The sequence below is a fragment of the Podarcis muralis genome, chromosome 14 (assembly GCF_964188315.1).
Source record: "Podarcis muralis chromosome 14, rPodMur119.hap1.1, whole genome shotgun sequence".
In the NCBI taxonomy this organism is placed as follows: domain Eukaryota; kingdom Metazoa; phylum Chordata; class Lepidosauria; order Squamata; family Lacertidae; genus Podarcis; species Podarcis muralis.
In genome coordinates, this window is record NC_135668.1 from 41507147 (window position 1) to 41530537 (window position 23391).

Here is a 23391-nt window from a genome sequence, read left to right on the forward strand (position 1 = left end):
AAGGACACATACATACCGTTCAACACACACACAACATTTCTCTCTCTCTCTCTCTCTCTCTCTCTCTCTCTCTCTCTCACACACACACACACACACACATTTCATCATTCTCTGCACCTCAAATTAATTTTAAAATAACCCTTATAAGACACCACATTTCAGCATATACCGTACTTAGAATTTTAATCAGAATTTTGATTCTGTCTCAGTAACCGTTAATACTTCCATGAATTATAATGTAAAATTACAGAGTTTACTTCACAACTGGTGCCAGCATGTATAATGTAGTCATTACCTTTTGTGCTTGTAAAGCTGCTTCTCGCTGCTGCCACCTTTTATAAAGTCCAAATAAAGGAGTGGCTCCATCCACCCATTGAATTAGGCCTGATCGTGTTCCTAGTGGAGTAACAGAGTAATGCCTGGCATGGAAACGGGGTGTCTCTTGGCGATTTATGGTCGCAAACATCGTATTAACAATGGATAAGAACTGCATGATCCGTTCATCAAGATGCAGGTCTTCCAGTCCTGCAGTGAAAAATAGACGCAAACCAGACAGTACGTAATGTAACTGGAAAAGGGAATGCAATATATCCTCCATTAAAATTTTTCTGCTTAGGACAAGGAGAAGTTACAGAATGTTCTCACCTTTGAAAAGGTATGGGTAGTTTTTCCCATCTGAGCCCAGAAACAGGAGCTTCTTGGGCTTGGTTTTAGTAGGCAGAATTGTTATGGTGCTTCCTACACTATGAATTGTGACCGTGTCTCTGGCAGACACTTCTCCAGGGAGAGCTATTTCAGTGTTCGTCATGGCAGCCAGCCAGGGGCTTATTTCCTCGAGGCGCAGAATGTAACTGGCCCGCTTCTGGGCTCTCTGTTGAAGACTGAGCATTACCTATTTTTTAAAAGACACAAGGTTGAAGAAGGTGAGGTCCAGACCCTTGCATGGTTCCAGTCTATCAAAATACTGGGTTGTAGTCAGTGCTAATCCTACTCAGAGTAGACCTGCTGAAAATAATGGACATGACTACATTAGAGCCATAAATTTCAATGAGCCTCCTCCCAACAGAGCTGAACTGGATGCAACCCACTAATTCCCAAGGAATTCACAAAACTGAAGACATCTTAGAAGGTGTCTGTTTGGTTTTTATTAGCTACTGCAGAAAGGTGTTGGGGGCTGCATCCCAAAAGTAGCCACACAGCATTCCCTGCCCGCCCCCTCCTTGCTCCTCAGCTGATCCATGAAAAGCAGCTGAGATGTGTTGGGGACAAGTTATTTTAAACCTCAACATGGAAAGTGGGAAAGGCAGGGCCTCCCACCCAGACCTGCAATGTGATGAAAATTGTTCCCTCCCCACTTTTCATATGGCCAATCTGAGCAACATGAATGAGAAACTTAAACCTCTCCATATAGCCGTGTACCACACTGGCAGAAGAAGCTGTTCGTCTGACTGGCCCAATTTTTTCCAGTGGCACAGTCAGGAGGGTGGGGGAGAGAAGAAAACATATGGATTGAAGTGGCAATGGCAGTTTGCAAATGTGCCCATGGGCCAAAAATGAAAGCAACCTCTAGCGTAAAAAATTTAAGAACTAATGGTATTTCTAGTCCATTTTTCTATTGCTTTTTCTCAGTTCTCTAAAACCTAAACCTTGTCATTACCCACAAAACCATTAATATTCTAAATTACAACAGCAGCACCCTTTTTTTTATTCTTCCACAGCAGAGAAAAATATTCTAAGTTATTGTATTCTTGGCAAGAGAGACGTACTATACCTCTTTAAAAGGAATCCAGCTGCTTCCAGGCTTTGCAGGATTAGATGGGTTCTTTAGTTTTTCTAGGGCATTTTCAATTGCATCTCCATAGTTGTCCTGAAACCACTTCTCATGTGGCGTTTCAGCAGGAGCCGCAGTGATGCTCCTCACGTGTTCCAAAGCAAATACAATGGGCTTCATTAGGGCAGTGTGCTTTTCACGCATGATGGCTATTTTTTCCTCTCTTGAAAAAAAAGAGATAAAGGTTTTGGCAAAAGTGTCACTTGCATTTCAAGTATGCTGAAATTTCTAGATATTGCTACCAAAAACAATGAAAGGAACTTTGTTATTTTAAAACCAACCATGAAAAAGAATGTAAATAAATGCATTAAACACACACACCCTAGATTATCTAGAATCAGAATTTACACTACATGATATTCTGTCTCCAGAGTTCTCCGAAACCTTGGACAGTGAGAAACAAAAGGAACTGCGTATAATTTGCTGAACATCCAAAAAACCCTTTCCAAATCAGGAGGGACACTTTCTACTACTCCCTTTGTGGCACTTTAGTATCTTAAGTAGAGGTGAATTAATATTACAGGGCTGTTTTCATGATGTGATTAAAAAAATAGCCATTAAAAAAATAGCACCATTAATTATCAGGAGGAAAGGCTGCCCATTTGCAACACATATCCATATACACTTTGTTGGAAACATACTTGCGCAGAGTATTGTTGTTCTGGACTCTCTTTACTTCATCTTCCAGCTGCTGAATCCGTCTAAGGACATACATGTGCTGTTGCAAAAGCACTCCAAGCCAAAGTTCATCCCAAAGAACAGTAACTCTGCGCAATTCTGCTACGAGCATCTGAACCTGGATAACAAAAAAAATTGTGCATTTTTAACTGTGCAGTTGCACTTCTAAAAGTCTCAAAATGTAATTCTCAGAGTAAATAGAATGGATTTCTTCCTGCGTAAGTACACAACACATAAAGCACTCAATTTGACTCCAAACACAAATATCCCCGAATTCTGGCTGAACTGCAATTATACCTGCAACACCATTGTTGGATTTGCAGCTGACAACTTCTCTACAATCTTGCTGTAGCAGTCTTGCATCATCGCCTGGTCTTCATTTAGGCCCATTTTTGGCTCATCCTTTATGCTCTCTTGAGAAGCAGGGGGACTTCCCTCATCACACTCACTACCCAACAACTCTTCACCCTGGATGTTACCCAAAAAGGTAGGTATTGCTGATGGGAATTTGCTCCCTAGGTTTTAAAGAGAAAATATTAGGTCAACAGGTTAGGTCAAAACACAAAGGCCAGCTGGTTGCTGTAAAACTGTATCTTTGACCAGGATTATAATGATTTGCCTTTGACTACAACATCTATAAACTGTGTGCTCATGCAAGAGGAAACTCTCAAAATACTGTGAGCATGTTTAAGTAACACCAGTCACACTCAGCTGCATGAAAAGACAGGAAAACTATGCTGAATTGAGGTCTGGCAACTCTAGATTTTGTAAAACCAGTTAATCTATTGAAGTTAAATCCAGGTATTGGCAACAGTGGAACTGCACATCTGTGAGATACCTCAGCTACAGCTACTAGAAATTCTTAACTGTAAAGATGTTAAAAGATAAAAGTGTTAAAGAAAGGTAAATTAAATGAGGGTTGGGAGATCTTGTGAAATGGTATGTGACATGAAGGATGGAATTGGGATGGGCAAATATAAATATGACTACCAAAACATACCTGAAGCTTGAGATTCGCTGCTAAGTGAAATAGTACCCACAATTGCAGGGTATAATATAAGGTGAGGAGAATCTTGCGCTACCCGACAAAGAAGATTACAAATGCTCTGACGAACATATACTTCAGGATGATTTAGACGTGAGAAGAGTTGAGGAATAATACCTTTATGAAGATAAAAGCACAGAAATAAGCTTACCATAGAGCACATTTGCCTCTCCCCCCCCCTCATTTTTAAAGGGCAACATAATTTTACTCCATTTACAAGTAGAATAAATGTTATTCTGCTACCAAACAGTGGAGACGGAGGCAGCCCCTAACTTGTGGGGTTCCTTCTCTCTTTTGAGATCTTCCATACCTCGCCATGGAGCTGTCGGGGTGGTTTCCAGCCCATGTTCCAGATACTGCCGGAGTTCTCCAGCATGTTTCACAAGCAGCCTCAGCAGCCTTAAGGTTGCCATTACAATCACATCATCAGTACTCTGTTCCGAAATGTTTCTTAGATGCAGTCTGGGATCATCTTCATCCAGAGGAACCTACACATGAAAAAAAACAAAACAACCTCACTGAACATACAGCTCTCCCACAAGCTCCAAAGACTTTAAAAACAAAACATAAACAAAACAACCTTGCTTACATCACTAGTCAAAACGTACGGCATACCTGACCAGCATTGAGTTTAAGGAAAGTAAAATAGGCACTGCATGAGAGTTTATAAAGACTGAAGATTCTGTCTACAACTTTTCTCCACACTTTGATTAGGCCCTCGGTTGAATTTTCATCAAGGTCTGAAAGCCAAGGACAGCTCGTCAACAACTGCCGCCAGATGACATCAACCATATCGTCTTCTTCATTATCTTCATTCTCTGAAATCTGAAGAGTTATGTCTTCGTCCTAAATTAAAGTTAAACAAAAATAAACAATTTTACCCATCACGTACACACTTACAAATATTCACTCCTCTTCATGTATACCTAAATCATTTGTCAAGTTTTTGCCTTTGAACTGGTGTCTCACATTTTAAATAACCAACCTGTTATAAAAGGTGGCTTGTTTTTTCTGAAAGCTCAAAAAACTAATATGCTATCTAGCCTATTTATGCTGGTCTTATTAGTGGCATTTGCCAATCATATTAAACATAATCAGTTCTAATCACTGAAAATACTGGCTGGGGCTGATGCAATTTGTAGTCTACAGCATCTGGAAAGCACCATGTTAGCTACCCCTGACAAATGAAACGCTTCTGAAAGTTAATTTATACTAACCTGAATCCCAGCTGGCCGGCACACTGCCTGTCCAAGGATGCCATAGATTTTCTCTCTGTCTTCTTCTGTAACGTTTTCTGGAAGTAGGCTGTGAACTTCAGATTTCTCTCTTGGCAGTAGACGAACACCTCCCTGACTGTATAACATCACATATTTTATCAACTTTGAAAGTAAGGAATAAGCATGGTGCTAACATATCTTTGCTACACTGTGCATTGACTTCTAATACTCTAGCATTTAAATTACTTGCTGCTTTAGGTTAAAACATCATCTCTGCACAAAGGCTTGCAACTGTAAGTTGCAATTCAGTGCTGCAGAGTCATCAGCAACAACTGTGGTTACTTCCAAGCTATGACTGCATTCAGATACAATACCAAGTCAGAAAATATGGTCTGTTTAACTATCAGGCTCTTCTCAGTGCAAGAGAAGAAAAGGCAAGCAACTGCAAAGTTCTTTAGAGGAATGGAAGGGCAAAGTAAGTGATTTTATCTGGAATGGAAAGGGAGTATAGACCAAGGTGCAGAATACTGGCCCGTGAGGCTGTTTTCCCCAAACCATCCCCATCTGTCCAACACCTGACATCATAAGCAACAGCAGGAAGAGGACTCTGCTCCTAATGCACAACTGGAAGTGTGCTCCCTAATGTGCATTGGCAAGGGACAGTATGCTTCAGCTCTGTTGCCCATCATCTGGCAGGTGGAAAAGCCAAATGGTGCTGGACAGGCTGAATTGGAGTTTCCTGATGCCTACAGAAAGTAAGCTTTGACTGTGAGCTAATTGCTGCACAGGGCTTGCAAAGAACTTTGCACAGCGGTTCCCACGAAACAGCCAGCTTTAAAGAGAGCCTATAGTTTATTATTCCTTATAAATCTGAGGAATTCAAATTCTAGTATCCAATGGCTCATCAGAAGAACAAAATGACCCACTGTGCTCTCGGTCACTGCCATACTGTAAGCCGCATATCTATACCTCCTGGGTTTTCAGTAATGGGAATCATCTTACTCAGCCAGCAAGGTTCATACATTAGCAAGCCATCTTGTTTGACAGGAGAGCACAATGTTAACCAGGAAAGTTTCATAGTGGTAGGAAAATCACTTAATGTGAAACATGTTCAGAGTCCATTTTGGTTTTAAAAAATAAGATTTACCTGGCATTATCAACTACCTTTCGTCCCCATCTATAAGCCCAGCTAGCAAGTGCTGCCCATGATTTGGCTACTTCAGGTGCTTGTGCCGAAGACAAGCGATAGAGCTGTCCCAAGATGAAGTCAGGTTCTCCAACACCAATGTTTACTGCAATGAAAGAACAAAGCATGAAGTGGATGCTTCAAAAAGGTACAATGGTATCATGATCCTCTGGGCACATGATTAAACTTCAGGCTTGCAAGATTTGCTTTGCTTTTTACTAGAATACGAAGGTCTACCAAGCAGAAACAATGAAAAGTTGTGGCCGAGTCACATATAGCCTAATGCAAAATGGAATCTCAGGAGCACAGCCAACTACCCAAAGAGCCAATCTCCTGCATATTTATGTTCAAAACTTCATCAAAGCTATGAAAAATACAGCTCTAACAGTCCAATGGGGAGGGGGGTGTTTTTGCTTGCCAGAAACCATTGCCAATCTGCTGCAAACCATCTAACAATCTACCAGCGGATCCTATGTTTTGCTCACTCCAATTCCAGAGAAATTTCCAGTTTTTGACAGTCTACACTTGGGAGATTAGCTTTAGCTGGACCAAATAGTCCAACACTTCAAATACTTAATTTGAATTAGCATGATGAATAAAGAATGCCTAGATCTCAGCCCTGTAAAGCACTTGTGCAATGATCTTTGACACATAGATCTTGATGGCTCAATTGATTAACTGCCCTCCCCCCCAACCTGAATGGCTGCCTAGCAGAGTGGGCAGATAATAACTTGGTTGCATCCAGGTGGGGTTTCCGTGAAAGCTTTTCATCCATAAGTAATCCTAGGTAATTAAACCTATGTACTTGCTCGAGGGTATGACTATCTAATGGGCCAATCTGTAAGGGCTGCATGGTTGCGGCAGAAGCCACAACTGACAGGATCACCCCCTTCTCTCCACATCCCATCCCACCCTAGTGGGACAGGTAACTCTTGCCTAAGGACTTTCAAAATTAGGCAAAGGGCTGCAAAAAACTAGGCAGAGGCCACATTTCTGCCAAGGGCCACAGGCTGTTCACATCTGGCCTATAATTAATGTTGCCTCTTACTGAACAGCATGGAACCACCATATCAAACATGTATGCAGACAAAGCAGAAAACTAACAGAGGAACTTTTATACCTGTGGATTCACTTTCAATCCTAGGATAGTCCTCTTCAATGGTGTTAGCAGATGGCAGGTCAATCAAACTATAGATGTTTTTAGATAATGTGGAGAGGCCAGCAAGATTTTGTTGCTGCCGTGCTCTGTAGACTTGCTTCAGCTGCCCTGAAATCTCTTTCCATTCGGCTTGGATCCATTTGGCTAGTGTAAGAATAGACTTGGCTACAGCATATTCAGCTTTGGCAGATTTGCAAAAGCAGATGGCACATGAGCTCAGCATTTCCATTGCATGGGTTGACTGGCCTGAAAAAAACAGTAAAATTAATATCATTTTAGTTGCATAATCAGTTTTTATTTTGCATGCTTGAGAGAACACCGCTGATTTTTTACTGCCAACTAAGTTATATGTGGAGAATTAATTAATGGCAAGAGCCAAGAACCCACACATTACTAGACCCATCACCCCAAAGCGGTCTGGATCTGCATTTCTCAAAAAAGAAAAGAAGATGGTCTTCCCCATCCTGGCCACGCTCCCATAGCAAGTCACTTTCGAAAACTGAAGAGTTTGGAAAATAGTTCGAAGAATGGCATGTGGGTTTACAATGTCAAAAAAACCACTTGTTACACAAGGTTGGAGCCTTCTTTTACTCAGAGTAGATCCACTGAAATTAATAGACCTAAATTAGCCATGTCTATTAATTTCAGTCTCAGTGGGACTAACACTAGATGCATAGACCCTTTGAGAAACCTACATAACTTTTTATTCTGATCTAATACCCCCATACTAAACCTTAGCATATACCCAGACATTTAAAAAAGCAGATTTAGTTTTTTTATCTAAACATTTAAATTAAAGTTTGACTGAATTTCGCAGTGATTTGCAATACAAACATGTAAATGAGACTTACCTGCTGTGTATAACAATTTGGTTTTTTCAATTTCAAGTTCAGGACCCCATTTCTCATCCATCTGAATTGGTGTTGAGAGTTTTTTAAAGTGCTGGACTAAATCTTGAGCCATTGTGGTTTTTCCAAGCTGAACTTCACTGCATTGAGCAAGCAACCGCGTTGCCAAAGCAACATTCCCACGTTTTCTAGCAAATCTTGCAGCAGTAAGTCCCAGTTCCATTAAATGGCTTCTGACTGGAATACTTTGCTCTGAAAGTACATATAAAGCCAGAAATGTCCTCTGAATCAAATAAACTGTTTAAACTTATATACTGATTACTGTATGGGCTTTGTATGTAATGGATATTTATTGTGAATGAAATGTCGTCAATCTTATATGTATATTTAGTATGAGTTTTGAAGCTGCTTTCGTAAATTCTGCTACACAGCTATATACATTAAGGTGGTCCACTAGTGTGGAATGATGATGATGATGAGCCAAAAGTGTCCAGAAAAATCTTTTTAAAAGTTCCTTATCTTTAAATAGTATTGCCATAGACTAATTTTTTTACATTTTACTTAAATGTGAAAAGATCTGAAATCTTTTGCTAATATAATCCCAAAAGTATTTAGTTCTGATGAAACCTATTATTCTGAATAAGTTGATATTTCACTGTAGTCAGAGGAACATGCACATACTGAAATTGGCAGGTAAGTCAAAACAGGTAATATCATAGGCAATGAGCAATAACACAAATTGGAGACAAATTAACCCTACAGAACACAGATGCTTCTACTTTAATGTCTATACCTTTAAGTTTCTCCAGCAACTGATTCTGGTACATGGTATATCTTAAGGCATGCATCCATGGCCTAACATCATGTTGCTTGCATGAACGCAATGCTTCACTGAAGAGAGGAATGAGACAATCCTGTAAAAAGCATAAAAGTTGAGTGCTTGATAGGGCTTTAAGCTGCCTAAAAAGCTCTGGTTTTCCCTTAACCTTCTAATAAAAACATTCCCACACAGGTTCTTTGAACTAAATTTTTGTGTTGCATCAAATGTTAGTCCGACTCAAGAGTAGATCCACTGAAATGAATATACCTGAATAACTTAGGCTCATTAATTTCAGTGGGTTTCCTCTTGAGTATAATTTAGATGGATACAACCTTATATGTTTCATCCAGATGCCACAGTTCATGTGCCTTATCAGTTAATGTGGAATGTACACAAGATAAGCACAGTGACCATTCACAACAGCACTAATAAGCAGTAACACAAATCACAGTGCTAACATCAGGCTTTGTGTAATTTACACCGGCATAGGGGCAGAAAGTTACTATTCCCTCTGAAAGTATTACTGCTGACAGTTTTGGTCCTGTTCCACATCAGCTGATGTGGAGCCACTAGCTGATGGAATTTCTCCCCTCAATGTGCCAATATATACAGTATAGCAGGGCAATCCACACATGAATGTGTGTGTCGATGCACATAAACCTGTGAATTTACCAAACGCTTGGGTTATGCAAAAGAAAAATACCTCTGAAGAAAGCTTATTTGACACTGTATTTTCCAAAGCAGATGAACAGTACAGCTGCAGGGTACTCAGTACTGGCAAAGACTGAGACACTGTCAGCGTAGCAAGTCTTAAAGGCCCAATGGCAATTCGTGAAGTCTGTTTCAAGTATTTCACTAGGTTCCTGAAATAAAGATTGCATGAGATAAGAATTATTAAAGCAGTTATACTTCACAAAATAAATGTATGTACAAATCATTATGCAATGCCCTGCATTTTAAATTATGAAAGTGAGAACAAGGTGTGAAGTTCTATCTTGAGCATTAACATTCCAGTCAGATGTAAATAAGCCCCATTTTCTTAACACAGTAGGCAGTGTTAATTATGCTCTCCCCTCAGAGGTACATCCTGCACTGATATCGTACATCTTCCATCAGCACTTTGTTGTGCAAGCTTTTGGAGGGGGTAGGGTGAGATGTTTTACTTAATTCTAAGGTCCAGCTCCAAGGGCCATCTGGCGCTTCCCTCACTGCAAGAAGTGAAATTACAGGGAACCAGGCAGAAGGCCTTTTCGGCAGTCACACCCACACTTGGAATGCCCTCCCAGCAGATGTCAAAGAATATAATTTTTCATAGAGGTCTGAAGGAAGCCCTGTTTTGGGAAGATTTTAAAGTATGATGTTTCTCTTCCCTCCCCTCTTCTATTTGCATTTTTGTTGGAAACTGCCTGGAGTGACTGGTGCAACCCAATCAAATGGGTGGGAGATAAGAAATTTATTATTATTATTATTATTATTATTATTATTACTACTACTACTACTACTACTACTACTATTACAGTGGTACCTCGGGTTACAGACGCTTCAGGTTACAGACTCCGCTAACCCAGAAATAGTACCTCGGGTTAAGAACTTTGCTTCAGGATAAGAACAGAAATCGTGCTCTGGCGGCGCAGCAGCAGTGGGAGGCCCCATTAGCTAAAGTGGTACCTCAAGGTTAAGAACGCACCTCCAGAATGAATTAAGTTCTTAACCTGAGGTACCACTGTACTACTACTACTACTACTATTATTATTATTATTACTATTACTACTACTACTACTATTATTATTATTACTACTACTACTACTATTACTCCGACCACCCCATTTTGATATATTGCTGCTGCACCTTTTGTAATACCGCACTTGATTTTAGATTCTGTCATTTTATATATCTTTTAATACCACCTCAGCCTGGGACTGCAGTTGCCTGGGGAGGAGAGCCTATAGAAAACTCCTGTGCTCTATTCTAATTTTTGGAAGTGCTGCATTAGCATTTTGAAAGACTCACTCAGTAACGGGTTGCCATTTTTGTTCCTGTTCAATATGGTTAATAGCTGTTGCCAAACATATCGAGCTTCTCAATAACTGAACCTCAATTGCTTTCTGAAGTTCTCTTGGATCAGGAGATAGCATGTTGGGAAGAAGCTTCTTCATATCTGCAAAGGTTGACAATACAGATAGATTTATCAGTAGTTGCTGGCAGATATTCTCTTTCTTTCTGTTTCTCCCCTCCCACCAACAAAACATAGAAGTAACATCACCCATGTACAAGTATGGAAATTAAAATAGAGTTCCGAGGCTTAAAGAACTTGAGAATCTTCATGTATCTATTAGTGTTCAACTTATACCTATTTTTTCTTTGGCTCCTCCAATAAGCAGGTTGATGTCTTCCCCTGGAAGCAATTCTAGCTGTTCTGTACATTTTTGCAGCTCCCCAGATCCAAAACTGCTTAGAGACCTGCAATGAAGTTTTAATACATTTTCATATTTTATCTTATGACCATTCTAAATCAGAACAGGGAAAGCCAGATAAATTTAATATTTAATCTACCAGCGGATCCTATGTTTTGCTCACTCCAATTCCAGAGAAATTTCCAATTTTTGACAGTCTACACAGTCTACAATGTCAGATCAAAGAACAGAGGCATAAACAGCATCTTCCTACCATCTTCCTCCCAGGACTGGGCAAGCTGCATGTGGGTCAGTCAGTCAGTCAGTCAGTCTGTGTTTCTCTCTCGGGCTGCCTGCACTGGCTCCTGCTTTGAAACTGTCCAAATATCTGGTCTTCTAATTAAATAAAGCTGTGATCTGTTTTTACCTGAACTGTGAAAATCTTGCACTTCTCGCTTCCCATTTTTCCTATTCTACACCATTTACCAGGCTGACATGTATTAGTGTGACAATTTGCTATTGTAGAAGTCAATGGTACTTACTTGATATAGTTGAAGTCTGCTTTTAAACTGACTGAGGCACTGCTTGTGTTTTTTTTCAGGTCATGGACCGCATTCTGCCATTCTTGCACAGCAGACCAATCAGCAATGGAGATGTAGCATTCGCAAGCTTTGTTACCCAGGTAATTTATGACTTCAGGTGAAGAGTCACTTGGTTTAGACAGTACAGTTTTCCTCGAATCCCCTATGAAAGTAAAGATTTAGGATTGTTTCACACCTCACTCAGTCGGCAGTGGGGTACATTTGGGGCAGTGGGGTACATATTCAAATCAATACAATCTACCTCCAGTGATACTTACCATTTACAGAGTGTTTGGGGCTGGCATTATTGCCACTGTTGGAATTGGCCAACTTCAGAACAGATTTATCAAATCCTGTGACACAGCAATCCACTCCTGTCATGGCACAAATATGTTCCTGGTACTCAACAGCAGCTTTTTCATACCTTAAAAAGATTTAGTGTCAGCTGTTAGGTATCATTTCTGTTTATACAGATACTGCATCCCTCACTAAAATGCTTTTGCTGTTGTTTCAATGAAAAAGCATACAGGTGGATGGCAGAATTAAGTATTCCCTCCCTGTTCTCATTTTCCCTTTACTTCTGGGTGTCTTCTTCAGAGCAAAGGGAGACAGATTTATGAAACTAGGATAATGCTCACAGATAATTCTGTCTCTCCGTCAGTGCCACTAAGATTGGGACAGAAGACTCCTATGCCCCCCTCCTGACAATGAAAACAAGCAAGGAAGTGTGGCAACGGCAGCAGCACCTTCCTACTTTCCAAGCTGGGATTCTCTGGCAGAAAAGGCAAAGAGACAGAAGGGTATCTGAGAGGTGTGTAAGGATGATCTCATCTTTGTATGACCAGCCTCTCCCTCTCCTCTTGCTCTGATCTGTTGCCAGGCTTGGAAAAGCAGAAGCAATGCAAGAAGATATCTTGTTTATATCTCTTAAGCCTCTTGACTTTTCCTGCAGGTGCAACCCAGAGGAGGTTCTTGGCAGATGATCTTATTACACACGCAAGTTGATGTGGTAGAATATGTTCCTTCATGTACGCAGGTCCCAAGCCATACAGGCTTTTCAGAAGTAAAACACCAGCACTTTGAATTGTGTTCATAAACATACTGGAGTTACTGAAGCACCAGATTCTTAATTAATATACACAGTGCTTTTTTTCTAAAAAAAAATGTTTAGTGGTATTCTCATTTTGACTCAAGAAAATCAGCATTTTATAGTTCAAATTGGGGGAAATAAATGCAGTGGTACCTCCGGTTACGAACTTAATTCGTTCCAGAGGTCCATTCGTAACCAGAAACCATTCTTAACATGAGGCGCGCTTTCGCTAATGGCGCCTCCCGCTGCTGCCGCACAGCCGGAGTGCGACTTCTGCTCACATCCTGGGGCAAATTTCGCAACCGGGAGCATCTATTTCCGGGTTAGCGGAGCTCGTAACCCGAAGCATTCATAAGGAGGCAGGTACGTAACACGAGGTTCCACTGTACAGTAAATGGACAAATGTAACAAAAGTACAAAGATTCACAAAATGTTTAGGGAAAACATTCCCCCAGAAAAAAAGCACTGAATATACAATAAGACATAATGTGGTCCCCACCCACACATCCAAGCCATGTACAGAGAGAGCAAATATTTCTGTATGAAGTGAGGGGTGGGAAAACGATCTTAATGAGCTTTCTAGCAGGTTCTGTAAATGTTCTGTACAAGCACAGAACCCAACTGCAGGACTGAGGGGGGGGCAGTTAATACCATTTCATTTAAATATAAAATACAGACATATACTCTCAGGTAGGTTGTATGTTTGGACTAACTTACCGTCCTTCTGCTTGCTGGGCTACGGAATTAATCCAAGCAAGACTCCTCCCAACTACAGCAGATGACCAGACAGCTATTCCTTGGATTGCTTCAGGGCAATGAAGCTCACAGAGTGCTTCCACCACCATCATGATTGTTACTTCCAATTCATTCCCCTAATAGTGGGATGGAGAAAACAAGAGACTTCAATTTATAGGGTAGAGTGAAACAAGATTACACCAACCCACAAAGTCCTTTTAAACTCATTTACATGTCTGTGTATACTCTTACAATAATCTCTGAAGGGCAATCGTAACATTTCCCATTGCAGTAACCCATTACAAGCATCGCTTAAAATGGAGTCAATCAGCTGTAATTCAGGAATGACAAATTATTTTTCTCTGGAGCCAAGACATGTACAACTACTTGGATTTATTAGAATGTGTGGGTTTCCTTTGATGGATCATTATTTATCATCACAAGAGATCTATTTGCCATGAATTAAAGCCACCCTTGTTTAAAGGTAAAGGTACCCCTGACCGTTAGGTCCAGTCATGGACGACTCTGGGGTTGTGGCGTTCATCTCGCTCTATAGGCCGAAGGAGCTGATGTTTGTCTATGTGGCCAGCATGACTAAGCCGTTTCTGGCGAACCAGAGCAGCGCACGGAAACACCGTATACCTTCCCTTACCTATTTATCTACTTGCACTTAGGGGTGCTTTCGAACTGCTAGGTGGGCAGGAGCTGGGACTGAGCAACAGGAGCTCACCCTGTCACGGGGATTCAAACCGCCGACCTTCTGATCGGCAAGCCCTGGGCTCTGTGGTTTAGGCCACAGCACCACCCGCATCCTCACCCTTGTTTACTCAGACACAATAATATTATGGAGGAAATTATATGTAAATGCAGTACCTGAGAGATATTATTGGCCTTCATTTCTGTCAGTAAATCAAAGCCATGCCTTACAGTCACGGCTGGCTGTCCAGCCAACAATCCAACCCTCATGATGGAAAGTCTAATTCGAGTTAACCAATCTTGGCAAGTCTGGCGATTGGTATAGAAGAATGTCCTGATAACCTTCATAAGCAGAAAGAGAGAGAAAAACAACAACTTGTTTTTACAGTATTTCTTCCGCACACTGAAAAATTATTTGCATCAAGTCTTATCAATTTTTCAAGTCACACAGTGAAATTAGCAGACCTTAATAATCATTCAATTTATTTCAATGGGTCTATTCTGAGCAGAAATTAGTTTGATACCACCCAGAAATATTAGAAAAATTAAATGTTTATATCTATTTGATACAGCTGCAACAGCCATCATCCTAGTAATTCAAGGATTTAAAGACAGTTGCAAAAGGTAGAGTAAGAAGCAACTGACAAGCTAGGTATTAAATGCAAGAGGATGTGTTTTGTTCCTGGGAAAAGCAGGGAAGAAACTGGAGAAGAATCGGTGAAAGGCACACCTAGCATACAAAGATCAAGTCACAGAATCCTTGTCTGTACACTAGACAGTACTAGAAGATAACCAAGCCTGGATGCCTCCTTCCCACCAAAGTACAGTTTCAAGTAAACACATCAACAGCAATTTGTTGGAGCTGCTATGAAGCACTGCTGCTACATAGGATGTTCTTTAATGAGAAATGTTTGGGAAAGCTACACCTGGGCTTGGGATGCCCCGCTCTGAGCACAGAAAGGGGAACTATCTGTAAGACAGGTATCTGCCACCTATGCCTTCATCTGCTCAGGTGAAGCGATGAGCAGTTCTGGTCAAAGTGACATATGCTACTTTGTATATAAATAATGTATGTACATTTGCATGGGTGCATACAAGTCATCTCCTTGTTGCAGCATCCGTTACACATCTTGTAAAGGTAGGAGACCTTGTAGGCTGCTTTGCTGTAAGTTTAAAGGTAAAGGTACCCCTGCCCGTACAGGCCAATCTTGACAGACTCTAGGGTTGTGCACCCATCTCACTTAAGAGGCCGGGGGCCAGCGCTGTCCGGAGACACTTCCGGGTCACGTGGCCAGCGTGACAAGCTGCATCTGGCGAGCCAGCGCAGCACACGGAAACGCCGTTTACCTTCCCGCCAGTAAGCGGTCCCTATTTATCTACTTGCACCCGGGGGTGCTTTCGAACTGCTAGGTTGGCAGGCGCTGGGACCGAACAACAGGAGCGCACCCCGCCGCGGGGATTCGAACCGCCGACCTTTCGATCGGCAAGTCCTAGGCACTGAGGCTTTTACCCACAGCGCCACCCGCGTCCTGTAAGTCTACATCTTGCTTAATAAAGCATTAGAACTGATCACTCTGGTTTTGACATCCTTCTTTGGTATTCCTGCACCCAACCACTCCCATGAGCCTTCTTTTGGGCCTGTGGTTCAGAACACAGTACTTGTGCATTACAGGTTACAATTCAAACAGGAACCCAAAAAGAACACGTAGGCTCCAGAGAAGGCTGGCTCATTCACATAGTGCTAAACCACAGTTTACTGTTACATCCAAACAAGGTCTATGGATATGTTCCACAACAATCTGAAGACCCAGTGCAAGGTACTGCAATTATGTTACTGAACACAAACCTTGGGTGGAGATGTGAGTGCATTAGCACATCCTTCATAGGCATTGTACATCAGTTTCTCCAAATTCTCCAAGTACTGCAGAAGCAGAACCAGTCTCAGCTGGTTACTACTATGACCTTCATCATTGTCTGCTGTAGTCCACTGGCTGACATCTTGTTCAGGGTTTAAGGTGTGGGCTGCAAGACTTCTAATGATGCCTGGAAACATCCATTCAGAACATTTCAAGGCACAGGATATGAGAATGACGTTTTCAAACCAAAACTATGATTTCCAAAAAGGAGCTCTGATCACTTACCATGAATGGACCTTCCAGGTTGGCATATGGATACATTCATGAGATGGGTTGTGCCCTATAATTCGCTTAAGGCAAGGACATGTGATTGATTGAACTGTTGGAGGTCTCCCTCTGGGTCCTCCTCCAGTTCTGTCTGTGGCCAAACTAAAAGGAGAAAGTTCAGACTACAGAGAACAAGAAAACATAATCCCCACAATCCCTTTCCCTACAAGGGGATGGAAATCAGGTTGGGGACCGAGAAGGGCATGTATCTGAGTGAGGAAGATGAAATAGACTAGAGTGAAGAGGTGGGAAATGAGTCAATACGAAACAGCCACTGGAAACACCCCTAACCTCCCAAAGTGCTGCTGTGGATGTATCACTATGCCAACCTAGAAGACCCATTCACAGTAAGCAAGCAATGTTCCCTTCTCAGGTTGGCATGAGATACATTTAGACAATGGTACAATCTACCAAAAAAATCATAACCAATAGTGGGGAACAGATTTTATAAAAGGTGGTCATTTCAGCTAGGCAGGATGTTCCGTAGGACACATCTGGACAAAATGAGGGCAAGACTAAATCTTGAGCCCTAATAATACAGTGGTACCTCGCAAGACGAACGCCTCGCAAGACGGAAAACCCGCTAGACGAAAGGGTTTTCCGTTTTGGAGGCGCTTCGCAAAACGAATTTCCCTATGGGCTTGCCTCGCAAGACAACAGCCCATAGGGAAATCTCCGGGACAGCGGGGAAGCGCAGCGCGTCTTCCCCGCTGTCCTTGGACCTCCTCCGAAGCCTGGCGGCGGGGCGGGGACACCTCCTCTCGCCGCCGCCGGGCATCGGAACGATGCCCCGATGCCGGGCGGCGGGGCGGGAACCTCTCACCCCGCCGCCGGGCATCGGAACGATGCCCCGATGCCGGGCGGCGGGGCGGGAACCTCTCACCCCGCCGCCGGGCATCGGAACGATGCCCCGATGCCGGGCGGCGGGGCGGGAACCTCTCACCCCGCCGCCGGGCATCGGAACGATGCCCCGATGCCGGGCGGCGGGGCGGGAACCTCTCACCCCGCCGGGCATCGGAACGATGCCCCGATGCCGGGCGGCGGGGCGGGAACCTCTCACCCCGCCGCCCGGCATCGGAACGATGCCCCGATGCCGGGCGGCGGGGCGGGAACCTCTCACCCCGCTGCCGGGCATCGGAACGAGGTCCTGGACCTCTTCTGAAGGCAGGCGGGGGCAAAAGTCTTTGTCCCCCCTGCCTGCCTTCCCAGGGGCTTTTAAATCGCCCCGGACAGCGGAGAAGTCCTCCGCTGTCCCGGGCGATTTTAAAATGCCGCCCGCCAGCATTTTAAGATCGCCCCGGACAGCGGAGACGTCCTCCGCTGTCCCGGGGTTTTTTAAAATGCTGGGGGTGGGAAGAAAGGCCCTTGTCCCGTCCCCCCCAGCCTTCAGAAGAGGTCGGGGGACAGACTGTCCCCGGACCTGGTCTGAAGGCGGTTTCCCTAGGAACGCATTAATTGATTTTCAATGCATTCCTATGGGAAACCGTGCATCGCAAGACGAAAAACTAGCAAGACGAAGAGACTTGCGGAACGAATTAATTTCGTCTTGCGAGGCACCACTGTAATATAATAATAATTTTATTATTTATACCCCACCCATTTGGCTGGGTTTCCCTAGCCGCTCTGGGCGGCTTACAGTATATCTAAAAACTTCTTCTAAAAGTTGTGTAATTCTTTGTCTCCTTGACATCTGAAGAGGAGGGTGCCACTACTGAGAAGGCCCTCTGCCTGGTTCCCTGTAACTTTACTTTTTGCAGTGGGGGAACCACCAGAAGACCTTCTGAGGAGGACCTGAGTGTCCGGGCTAAGCAATGGGGGTGGAGACGCTCCTTCAGGTATACTGGGCCAAGGCCGTTTAGGGCTTTAAAGGTCAGCACCAACACTTTGCATTGTTCACTTTAGGTACAAATGAAGGGTCAGTCCAATGCTGCCCTCCTGGAAAATGTGTATTTGAAGACAAGAATGCACTGAAATAGGGTGAATAGGACACGGACTGCAGAACGGTGTGGAGATGCCATGCTAGAAAGTGATACACCACTCAGAGGTCTCATTAGTGACCCCCCTCCACCCTAGTACATGTGGATGCAAACAGGGGGGTTTGCCATTAGATCATTGTTAAGACATAGGAGAGGGTACTAGTTTGGTATATAAGGGCATCTAGTAAGAGGCCTTTGTCGAGACCAACTTGATGGAAGTATACAAGTCCTTTAATGCCAGGACACAGGGCAACAATGCTTTTTTCTCCTTGCTCATCTGCAAAAGGCTCTTCAAGCAGCCTCATAGATTCAGAGGATAGCCTATGAAATGCAAGGATGGTGAGGTAATGAGGTGAGCTGATGAGGTAGCTCCACTCAATGTCCACATGGCTAGGTCGACCCAGGCAGTATTGGTCCCTAGGAGATAATATTCAGTCTGAGCAGCAGGAACCACAAGTCTAGGTGGAGGAGGTCCAGAAACCAAAGTGATAGGGCTGGGGAAGTGCAATAAGGAGGACTTGGGCCACTCAGGAACTCTAGACAGGAGAGGGATTGAAATAAAATTGAACAGACCACCCTGGTGCCAATGAGCTGTAAGGGAATCTATAGCCTCTGCTCTGAAATCTGAAACTGGGGGCAGGAGGAGAGAGAAGCTCCACATTGACCAGCATGGTGAAGAGGTCTAGGAGGGTGAGTCCATGGTCGACTGAAGTAGCTTAAAGGTGGAGCTGCTGAGGACCCACTTTCACAGCTGGAACCAAGCTCTGCTCTGGGAGCCTGCTGTGCAGTTGAGCCCATCCTTAATTTGCTGGAATGTCAGCAAGAGAAAATACTTCTCAGCTCAGAAAAGGGGTGCTCAGGTTCTCTGTTAGAAGGACCTGGTTCTGTCCATTCCAATGGACTTTCATCAAGGTATTGTCTGTGAAGACTAGGAGATGATTCAGAAGAATCAGTGAGGATCACCAGGCACTGGTGGCCTACTGAGTTTTTTAGGTTTGGAAGACTTATTTTCAGCAGTGAAGGAATAAGCAAGGGAAAGCACAGGTAAGGATTAGGGAAAATATATATTCTTTTTCTAAGAAAACAGGAGGCACAAATAAGATAAACAGAATCTTAATGGAACAAAGAGTTTTGAAAAAATATAGAAAGGAAAAGAAAGGAACAGAGAAAGTTGAGAAAGGAAGACCTTGTCTGCTTTAGACAAAAGCAGAACCAGAGGGAAAAAGGTGTCCTCCCAACGGCTCAATCACATGTTCTTGCTTTTTTCCATTCAACAACATTTATGAACTGTACTGCTTACTGAAAACCTCTAAGCCATTTCCAAAGAACACTGGGGAGAATCAAAGGACACAACTCATCCCATGCCAACCTGAGAATAACTCTTCAAGAAAGCATCACAAATAACCTACATCAAACATTTTAATTAACACCATAATAGATGCAAACATGTTGTGACATTCAATCTCAATTCAATGAACATTCAAATTAATGAAAGTCACCTACAGAACCAAAATGACAATATGCAGCTAAACACAAATCAACACTTTTTCTCCAAATACATTTTAACTTTTTAATGGAAGAAATGCTATATCACGATTTTAAAACTTTAAAAAAAATCTTCCAAAAAATATACAAGCTCTTTAAGATTACCTTCAATTGTTTGGAATGTATCTTGAGCTCTGCCTAGTGGAGTCCTTAACTTTGAAAGGACAGTAAATTGTGCTGCTTCCCAGATAGCCCACTGCCAAAGAACAGCCTCAGTTTTCAATAAATTGCGGGGAATATTTGATTGGTCACGTTTATCCAGTCTCTGGCAACTGTAAAATAACCTTTCAAGCCAGCTTTCTTTCCTGAAACAAAATCAGGTATTAAGACAAACATGTTAACTCTTAATATTTGCATTTATGTATATCCACTTGGACCCAAGGGAGAAGGAGTATGCAAGACACATGGTAGAGCAGTGATAGTCACGCAAACATTAATCTATTGTCTCAATGAAGCTGCTTTTCCTGAATGCTTATTGTCATATGAAAAAATAAATGGGTGACATCCAAGGAGCAGATGCCCACTAATGCAATTGGACTTTTCCTCCCTCTCTTCCTCCTCCTCCAAATCTGCTCTCTGGGGGGGGGGGGTTCCAACTGCCTTGGGGGGAAGTGCTGGGGTGGAGAGGGAAGCTGCAAAAGGGGAAGCCCATTGCATGAGCAGACAGACACTGTTAGATGTCTCCTGCTATCAAGATTTTGCTTAAAAGGTGAATGCATACATCCAACATTAAAAGCTGTCGTCTACACCATACTAAAGGACCAGTCATTTAGGTGTCTTCAACATGGATTTAGTTCTAAAGAAAATTAAAAGCAGCTAAGCAAACGAATTGTGAATGCAAATCTATTGAAGCAATAGATATTGTGCAATAAACTGGTTGGTGAATTACTTAACGTAGAGACAAATTTACAAATCTCTTGGCAGTTGGGTTGCTGGAAGCAAAACACAGATCTTTTTTTCAACAGAAAAAAATACAAATATCTTTAAAAATACTTATCCTTTAAAATACAAACACGGACTTACCCTGTTCTGTGAGAACTCCCATACAAGATGAAACTAATGATATCAGAAAAGTCTTGTGGGTGAAATGTATTGCTTGGAGCTTTGCTCATATGACTTCTTATAGCCAGAGAGATTTCTTGTATTTCTGTGTGTTGGTTGTTACTGCAAATACAGAAACTCATTACTTTTTTTTTGTTTTTTTAAACTGCAAAACAGTTTACATAAAACAGCACAGACAAAAAAAAAGAACAGTATGCAATATATATGCAATAGATATAACAGGAAGTGCGTATAGGCAAATAGTATGTAGAAAGCACAATAAGGTGAATCAGAAATCAAAAGTGTGTGTGAAGTTAGAAGATTTGTTGTTAGCGTGTGTGTAGTTGCTATTGATGTACAGAAACTCATTACTTTTTGTGACGCTTTCACCCTTGGTGCACTTGTACCTACAAGACTACAATATAGATCTAACTAAAACTAGATTAACACACCCAGCACCCTCATTCCAAAAATTCAATGCATATACACTTACCTTAGTACTACATCTAAAGGAATAGACTTCAACAGTTTTCCAAAAGCTTGCCTTATACGAGCCCCGCTGTGGACTAGCTGAACACGGCATACATCAACACATCTGCACCAGATAAATAAACACAATAAGGACTGCAAACAAATTTGAACATTATTAGTTGTCCTGGAAACAAAATTAACAACGTACCTCTGCAACAGATCATCTGGTAGAGACGGTGACAAAGCATGGAGGCTGCTGCATGCCTGAAGACAAATATTTACATCTTCCAGAAGAGCTATGTATTGGGTAAAAAGGAGACAGTATTAATTTTTTTTAATCATGTAACTTAGGCTATCACTATATTTAATTCACACGATCTAACAACAATTCTATTTGTTTTTCTAAAAATCAAGATCAAATATTATACGTCACTCCCTGTCCTTAATTTCACACACCAATGCTAATAGAATTTCCAGTATAGGCCTATTACACCAGGAGCTATAAAAGCCACTGAAAATAAAAGTAATGATGTGCATCGTTAACATAATTTCGTTCCAGAGTGTGAGTCATGTAGTGTCATCCATGCTGACATTTTCCCATGCTGACATTTTCTTCTTTGAATTTATGTCCATGCCATGTCACAAACAGCTTCTGCAACAAAGTGAAGTTTGTTGTGCAGTTCGGAGGAGAGTGTACAGTAAAAAAAAAAAAAAAGCATCATGACCCCTTAGGCTCATGACATGAGTTCCGTAGTTCATTGGATTTTTTGTTCCCCTTTTCTTCATGTAGAAATTTAATTGCTCTACATACAGCACAACAATCCAACGCACTGTCGGATTACTTATCCTTTTAGAGCCATGTGAAGCATCAAGTTCTCACTACCATGCCCAGTCAATTCTACAGCTTGGGTCACTTCATGCAAGGGCATTTAACTAACCAAGACTCCTGTGTGGTACCCTAAAAACTTAACAAAAGCACCGAAGCATAATAAAATGTATTAGTCTTTAAGGTGGCACACAGATGTCTTTACTGGTTTTGCCGAAACAGACTAAGATGGCTACACCTCCGGAATTTGCCATTTAGCAAATGAATTTTAGGCTGGACTGGAAAAATGGTTGACTATGGGTTTAGCCAAAGCATGAACAACAGAATTGGAAGGACTTGACTTTACCCATTTCTTATGCTAAGCGGAATAATAAACCACTTACTGTTTGCCAGGAGTCCCTTGCAGAACTTATGAAAAGATGGGAGGGAGAACAGTGGTGCATATGTCTCTGATTTTTTCATTAGGACAGCCACTTCCAAAGCCCATGTCATCAGTAGTTTCCTAGAGATACATTATACAACCGTTAGTCTAGATAATTACAAATTAACATTTCTAATCCTGTTGGGCTTGATCTAGGCTTGTCATGAAAGGAGTTCTGCTCCCACTGGAGGGGAAGAAGATTTTCACATTTTCTCCCCCCCCGGTCCCCCCCCCCCTATGTTCAATTGCAATGCCCTCCCCCTAACAGCATGTGAGGTGGCAGAGCTACAAAGGGAAAGAGGAACCTCTCCCTACCCACTTCCGCTGGATCTCAGTCCATTCCATAAATTGAAGGGATCTGTATGTTTATGGAAGGACAAGTCTGGATCCAACTCTAAGATGACACACAGAACACGAGGTTTGAGTGACCTGGTACATACATATCAGACATATCCACTTCACTATTAATGCAAGAAGCTTTTATCTAATTTTATCACTGGAGAACTGAGTAGAATGCATGTTACTTACAAAGTAAGGCTGCAGTTTTTAACACATTTGTATACTGCTGAAGCATATAAACCTCTAAAAGCAGTTTACATAAAATATGAACACATACTAGGGAATAAGCTCCACTGAAAACATCTGGACT

The 23391-nt window shown here is 42.2% G+C and overlaps 1 protein-coding gene across 1 annotated transcript in view; it reads right to left on the reverse strand.

Moving 5' to 3' along the window:
- Positions 1 to 23391, reverse strand: part of SMG1 (SMG1 nonsense mediated mRNA decay associated PI3K related kinase) — a 74558-nt gene that overhangs the window by 23315 nt on the left and 27852 nt on the right. Inside the window, exons 16-41 of the mRNA XM_028706847.2 lie at positions 22705 to 22823; positions 21704 to 21791; positions 21518 to 21619; positions 21007 to 21147; positions 20089 to 20288; positions 16126 to 16322; positions 14457 to 14621; positions 13566 to 13720; positions 12037 to 12182; positions 11720 to 11921; positions 11135 to 11244; positions 10795 to 10942; positions 9488 to 9647; positions 8758 to 8878; positions 7968 to 8216; positions 7078 to 7362; positions 5919 to 6063; positions 4772 to 4907; positions 4170 to 4400; positions 3865 to 4042; positions 3510 to 3671; positions 2807 to 3024; positions 2473 to 2627; positions 1772 to 1994; positions 646 to 892; positions 296 to 525 (exon numbers count right to left, since the gene is read on the reverse strand). Of these exons, the coding sequence (XP_028562680.2) occupies positions 296 to 525; positions 646 to 892; positions 1772 to 1994; positions 2473 to 2627; positions 2807 to 3024; positions 3510 to 3671; positions 3865 to 4042; positions 4170 to 4400; positions 4772 to 4907; positions 5919 to 6063; positions 7078 to 7362; positions 7968 to 8216; positions 8758 to 8878; positions 9488 to 9647; positions 10795 to 10942; positions 11135 to 11244; positions 11720 to 11921; positions 12037 to 12182; positions 13566 to 13720; positions 14457 to 14621; positions 16126 to 16322; positions 20089 to 20288; positions 21007 to 21147; positions 21518 to 21619; positions 21704 to 21791; positions 22705 to 22823 (4513 nt within the window). The remainder of the gene's footprint in view (positions 1 to 295; positions 526 to 645; positions 893 to 1771; positions 1995 to 2472; positions 2628 to 2806; positions 3025 to 3509; positions 3672 to 3864; positions 4043 to 4169; positions 4401 to 4771; positions 4908 to 5918; positions 6064 to 7077; positions 7363 to 7967; positions 8217 to 8757; positions 8879 to 9487; positions 9648 to 10794; positions 10943 to 11134; positions 11245 to 11719; positions 11922 to 12036; positions 12183 to 13565; positions 13721 to 14456; positions 14622 to 16125; positions 16323 to 20088; positions 20289 to 21006; positions 21148 to 21517; positions 21620 to 21703; positions 21792 to 22704; positions 22824 to 23391) is intronic.